Here is a 6,346-nt window from a genome sequence, read left to right as displayed (position 1 = left end):
AGGCGTTACAGTTAAAAGATATAATTTTGGGGATAGTGTTTCAAATTTTGAAAAATAAAAAAAGTTATTCAAAATTTTAAAATAAAAAGGAGTTATTTTGGTAATTTTCTTTTTCGAGGGTAATTTTGTGACAAAAACTTATAAACGAGCTATTTGAGAGAGTTTCCCTTATTATTATCATTAAAATATTATTAAAAGTATTTTTTTTATAATTATTAATTTTTGTTTACAATCAAAACTAAACTAAAATTTAGTTTCTAATTATACTTTGCGCAATAATTAAAATTTTAAATAACTAATTTCGAAAATATATTTTAAAAAGATTCTAAAGATATTTGTAGATTTTGTTAGAAATTTATTTAAGATATTTATTAGTATTTCAAATAAAAATAAAAATATTAAAAAATATTATAATTAAGTTATGTAAAATTTAATAAATTTTTTTACGGATAGCTCAAATAAAAAAATCACAAATGAAATAAGTCATAACTTCTATTGTAATAGTACATATGGTAAATTTATTTATTTAATTAGTTGAAGTTTTTATTTAATCGGATCCAACAAGAATCCGAGTTCATTTTAATGGGATGTACATAAAGAAGAGAAAACATTAGTTCCCAAGAAGCAAATGTTGATGTACCCAATTCCTCATGACCGAAAAGGCTTCCTCCGCGTCTCTATCATCTTCCGGTGTCTCCGGGCGGTGAACAAAGCCGTGGCTTCTTCCTTCAAACACCAGAACCTTTGACTCTTCACCAATCTTCTCCACAATTTCTTTCAAACCCTCCACTTGGCAAAGCGGGTCTATGTCCCCGGCAATGAACAAGACCGGGACGTGCACGTCTCCGGCCACCGCAGAGTTAATTCTCGTCCCATAGAAAGAAATTCCGGTGCTGAAGTAACCGTTCTTGTCCGCGGCTAAAACGTCCACCACGCGTCCACCTCCAAAACAGAATCCTATCACTCCGAGCTTCTTGGATATCCCGGCCGCTGCAAACTCATCAACCATCCATTCGGTCAAGGTCGTTGTGTCTTTGAGGATCCGGTTCATGTCATGTCCTCTTCTCCATTCCTCGTATTCAGACCCTGGTCGGTTTTTCGACCATGAATCTCCACGGAACAGGTCCGGGACAAGAACACTGTCTCAAAACAAAAGAATAAATTTACAATTTGAATCATCAAGTTTGGAATTTGAGATAGAAAGAAGAAAATGTAGAAGACGGATACTTGTAGCCATTGCAAGCGACACGATAAGCGAAGTCGCTGGTGGAGGAATCTTGGAAGCCGAAGACATCAGAGAGTAGAAGCAATCCAGTCCCATTGTTATTCTTTACCGCCGTTAACAGGTGAGCTTCTACGCCGTCAATTGACACTTCTGTTCTGTTAACCAGCTCACAAGTTTCTTCTTCGTCATCGTCTACCTGTACGTTAACGGCGCCGTCAGAGGTTTCGAGCGCAGATGGATTTTTCATAGACCGTTGTCTCCGGGAGCAGCTCGTGATATGTTTACCGATCTGACAAAAGATTAGTTTAAACCCAATCAATACTTAAGATTTTTAGTGCTTTTATTTCTCAGTGATAATGACGAAAGGAGCTAATTAGTAAGATGCAGAGATGTACAGAGGGAGGAAGAGGTAAAAGGCACGAAGGACGCAGACGGTGGCCGCCGTGCCGGTTGAACAGTGGTTGTGCTCCGGTTTTAATGGAGTAGGAAAGAGATGCCAAGGACGCAGCCATTGTAAGTATCTTTCCAGGATCAAGGGTCCAGAACTTCCCAATAATTTGTTTGGATATTTGTTGTTGAAATTAATAACAAGTGGAGGACACTGCGATCAGAATAATATGTTTAAAAAAAAAAGAAAATTTCATGTAGGGATAACTTTTTTTCGTCATTTCAGAGATTAATTTAACTAAGATATTTTATAGAGTCAATTAGTTAAAAACGCTGTGAGAAATTGGAAATTAGGTAAATGTACGTGATGATGAGACAAGTTGTGTTTTTATCAACAAAAATACCATGGGGTGAAATTTAGAGTATTGAGTTAATTATGAAAAAAATTTGTATATAGAATGCTATTTCACTATTTTATATGGCTGGATAAACTAAAAACTTAGCCTAAGCAGAATATGGAAAACAACCAGATTTTATTCTCAAACGCCTTTATTGGAAAATATCTATTCTCCATATCCTCTCTCTATTCGCAATACCATTTTGTATTTGCAAACCCTATACTAACCTTCCATTTATTTATTATATATCATCCACCTGATAACATTTATATCTTGAATTAAATAAATAAACCATCATCATGGCCCACAAACAACCTTAACCAATGAAATTGAAGATGACCCCACATGTCTTCACTCTCCCACTGCTCCTCGTACGTACAGCTCTTCTTCTTCATTCTCCATAGACGATTTTGAAGCTTCTAAAACAGGTATTTAAAGTCCGTTTTTGATGAATTTTTTTAAGAAATACCATTTAAATATAGCATATATCAAGGATAATGTTTAAAATATAAGATTTCATGAAAAAAAATGAGATTTTAAGGACGATCTTGAATACTGTGTTAGTTGATTTTAGGTATATTTTATGTACTTTTCTGATTAAATGTTTTAAAAAATATCATTTAAATGTAGTGTATATGATAGGTAATATTAAAAAATGTACTCATGAAACTATGTTTATGAGTTTTGGATGGAGATATATATATATATATATTTAAGTCTATTTTTGATGATTTTTATTTGTTTAATTCTTTTTAATCTCATTAAGATAGAGTAAATATCCGAACAAATTCGTCTTTAATAGTTTATTAGTTAGTGGAAGGACAATTTCTGGGTATTACAAAGATAACTAGTTTTACTAAGAAAAAATGGTTTTACTGGTATTACTGATATTACTAGTTTACAAGTTCTACTAGTATTACGGGTATTACTATGTTTGTAGATTTGAAAGAACTAGTATTAGCGAGAGAAGACTGTAGGGTGTGAGAATGAAATCTTTGCCTTAATATTGATAATTTTTATGATAATTCCATTTTATTTCAAGAAAAATGCAAAATCCGCATTGATCAATCATTTGTTTTGATTACGGGGGATATTATATGAAGGATGGGGCTGAAATAAAATGGATATCGGGAGATGGTGAAGGAGAAGATGAAATTCACACGATTGTGTTGAAAAAATCAGTGGAAGAGGTGACATACACTTGTTTGGTTGAGCGTATTTTCAGAAAGATCAAGGTAGATGAATCTAAGATGGAAGCGAGGATTAGTTACTTCCCAATGGTGTTGAATTCGAACAAGCCATCATATATCTGGAATGATGAAGACGTGTTTGGATATTTACTGCAAGTAAATCATGAGCAGTGTAGAAGTGTTCTACATGTGGAGTTCAGCAATGATATATACAAAACGAGTGAAGAAGTGCAACTTTCAGAAGATAATGATGAAACTGATGCCTATGCCGGTCTATCCGATAGAGAGGCTACTGATAGAGAGGCTCTTGATACAGAGGGTGGTGAAGAATATGGTGCTGATGAATATGGTACTGAGAGAGATGGTAATGATGGTGTGCTCACATTCTACGAAGACGTTGAGATGCATAAGAATTTAACCGAAAGAGATGAGCATGTGTTTGGAGATACAGAAGTAAGACCATCAGTTGAAGTCACACCTGTTATTTATAAGACTCAGGATGATGGTATGGATTTGGTTTTAAACCAAGAATTTAGATCTAAGGAGGAAGCACAAGATCATATTCAGACGGCTTCTCATCAGAAATGTTTTGAGTATGACATAATTAAGTCGGACAGAGTGAGGTATGTGATAAAATGCCGAGGAGCGAAAGACGACTGCAAGTGGTTTGTGCGAGTTGCAAAGCTAGTGAACTCAGATCGTTGGACGGTTAGAAGTTACATCAAGCAGCATACATGTTCTGTTGTTACGACAAGAACGCTGTCTAATAGAAGGAGAGGCACACCACAAATCGTTGCGGCTATGTTGGCTCAAGATTATCCCGGTAGTTTTGACACACCAGTTCCCAATACTCTGATCGATTTGGTTCATCGCAGGATTGGTGTGTAGGTATCATACCCAACAGCATGGAGATGAAGAAGACAAGCTGCTAATGAAGTGCGAGGAAGTCTAGAAGAGAGCTTTTCTTTATTACACAGTTACATGTACATGCTCGAAAAGACGAATCCTGACACTGTAACTCGTGTGGTAGTGGATGAGGCCAACAAATTTAAGTATCTGTTTTTTACCTTGGGAGCTAGCATAGAAGGGTTCAGCGCGATGAGGAAAGTCCTCATTGTGGATGCAACACACCTCAAGAATGTTTATGGTGGAGTTCTACTTGTTGCGGCTGCTCAGGATCCTGATTATCACACCTACCCAATTGCTTTCGGTGTCGCAGATGGTGAAAAAAATGATAGCTGGATGTGGTTTATGGAACAGTTGAAATCAGTGATAGGAGATGTCCCGGGATTGGTATTTCTTTCATATAGAAACAAAAGCTTGATCAATGCAGTAGGTGCAGTGTTCCCTCAGGCCGCTCATGGGTATTGTATATGGCATTTGTCTCAAAATGTTAAAGGCCACGTCCGTAACCACAGACACTTGTGCATTTAAGTTTATGGAGTGCACACACGCTTATACAGTGGCTGAGTTCTTGAACCTTTATGATGCTTTTCACAGAAAGTATCCTTCTGCAACGGAGTATCTTGACAAAAATGTTGAAGAGAGGAAATGGGCTAGATGTTACTTTGAAGGAGATAGGTACAATGTTGACACCACCAATTCAGTGGAATCTTTTAATGGTGTAATTAAAGAAGCAAGAAAGTTCACCTTGCTACCAATGTTTGATGTCATCATTGCAAAAATGGCTGAATGGTTTAACAAACATAGGAAATAGGCAGCTGAGATACCACCTACACTAAAGCTTGTGCCTATTGTGGAAACGGAAATGTCCAAAAGATGTGTTGATGGAGGGTTTCTTGAGGTTGATGAGTTAAACAGTTTCCGTCTTGAGTACAGTGTAAAAGGTAGTGATGGGAAGGTTTATACCGTTGATATGGCTATGTTGACTTGCAGCTGTGAGCAATTTGATAAAGACAAATACCCATGTGTTCATGCTGTAGCTGCTGCCACATTCATGACTGATAAAACGGGAAGGGAACTCCATTTATCTGAGTATTGTAGTAAGTATTATTGGGTTGAGCTATGGGCTTTGGCTTATCACATGACAATATATCCTGTTCCTCATATGTCTGATTGGGTTATACCAGAAGAAGTTAGAGCACTGAAAGTACTTCCTCCGGATTATGATGTCAAGAAAGGAAGACTACAACAAACAAGGTTTCCATCAGCAGGAGAATCTCGTGGAAGAGGAAAAAGAAGCAGAGGGAGTGGCAGAGGGAGAGCCAGAGGCACGGGCAGAGCCAGAGGAGAAGGTATGGCAGCATATTTTGAATGTGGAAGTGCTTCGGATTCAGGTGTTTGATTGTGTTATTTGGACTACTAGGATTACTGATATAACTATGTGTTATTTGGACTACTAGAATTACTGGTTTTAGTATGTGTTATTTGGATTACTAGGATTACTGATATAACTATGTGTTATTTGGACTACTAGAATTACTGGTTTTATTATGTGTTATTCGGACTACTATGGTTACTAGTATTACTAAATGTTATTTGGACTACATATGTATTAGTAGCAATATTTATGTTTAGTATATAAAACCAATATATTTTCATGATTATAATCAATATCGTAGACTAGTTACTTAGTAAATATATATTAAGACTATTTTTAATGATTATTTCAACAGTTTAAGAAAAACCTTTTCAGTTTTCCAAAAACCTCTCCTAACTTTTATTGTTAGTGTGTGAATGGTTAGGCCATAGTAAGGAAAATCTAAAAAAATAAGTATTCCCGGCAAATATTTGATGAAAATGTCTCGTTTAATGATAAGCATAGTGCAAAAGCATCGGTTTTACTACTAAAAAGCACATTTTCTCATGGTTTTACTAGATAAACGTAAAATTTCTCAAAAATAACGATGTGTAAGGTAGTATTACTAAGTCCTTGAAGATTACCAAGAATTACTAAGTGTAATCAAAATATAATATCAAAATATATGACAGCTGCACGTTTTACATGTGCACTTTTTATCCATGCACGTTTTACATGTGGCTTGCATTTTACATGTAAATAGTTTTTAATTATTTAGTCAATTGGAGTATTTTTCCAAATTTTTTGAAGTATTTTTCCAAATTTTTGAGCAGAATTTCCCCTGTAATTTCGAGTTACCACACCTATTTTCCAAAAGCATACCACA

At 35.6% G+C, this 6,346-nt stretch overlaps 2 protein-coding genes across 2 annotated transcripts; one reads left to right on the top strand and one right to left on the bottom strand.

The window, feature by feature from the left end:
- Nucleotides 1-508: 508 nt before the first annotated feature.
- Nucleotides 509-1,816, bottom strand: LOC106296917 (carboxymethylenebutenolidase homolog). Its single transcript, XM_013733173.1, has 3 exons — nt 1,621-1,816; nt 1,228-1,514; nt 509-1,139 (listed from the first exon to the last, which is right to left on the bottom strand). Exons 1-3 carry the CDS (start codon nt 1,735-1,737, stop codon nt 611-613), a joined length of 933 nt encoding a protein of 310 aa, XP_013588627.1. The 5' UTR covers nt 1,738-1,816; the 3' UTR covers nt 509-610.
- A 2,365-nt stretch (nt 1,817-4,181) lies between these two features.
- LOC106297472 lies at nt 4,182-5,505 on the top strand. Its single transcript, XM_013733707.1, has 3 exons — nt 4,182-4,493; nt 4,600-4,824; nt 4,918-5,505. Exons 1-3 carry the CDS (start codon nt 4,182-4,184, stop codon nt 5,503-5,505), a joined length of 1,125 nt encoding a protein of 374 aa, XP_013589161.1.
- Nucleotides 5,506-6,346: the final 841 nt, after the last annotated feature.

Source organism: Brassica oleracea, chromosome C6, assembly GCF_000695525.1.
Source record: "Brassica oleracea var. oleracea cultivar TO1000 chromosome C6, BOL, whole genome shotgun sequence".
Classification (NCBI taxonomy): domain Eukaryota; kingdom Viridiplantae; phylum Streptophyta; class Magnoliopsida; order Brassicales; family Brassicaceae; genus Brassica; species Brassica oleracea.
Note: the sequence above shows the minus strand (reverse complement) of the source record. Positions and strands in the feature narration are given on the sequence as shown.

Coding starts and splice junctions, on each gene's coding strand:
- LOC106297472 (XM_013733707.1), top strand. CDS start 4,182: ATGTACATGCTCGAAAAGACGAATCCTGACACTGTAACTCGTGTGGTA. Junction 4,494..4,599: donor TAGGAGATGTCCCGGGATTG/GTATTTCTTTCA, acceptor AAAATGTTAAAG/GCCACGTCCGTAACCACAGA. Junction 4,825..4,917: donor CAGTGGAATCTTTTAATGGT/GTAATTAAAGAA, acceptor CATAGGAAATAG/GCAGCTGAGATACCACCTAC.
- LOC106296917 (XM_013733173.1), bottom strand. CDS start 1,737: ATGGCTGCGTCCTTGGCATCTCTTTCCTACTCCATTAAAACCGGAGCA. Junction 1,515..1,620: donor TTTTACCTCTTCCTCCCTCT/GTACATCTCTGC, acceptor ATCTTTTGTCAG/ATCGGTAAACATATCACGAG. Junction 1,140..1,227: donor GTCGCTTGCAATGGCTACAA/GTATCCGTCTTC, acceptor GTTTTGAGACAG/TGTTCTTGTCCCGGACCTGT.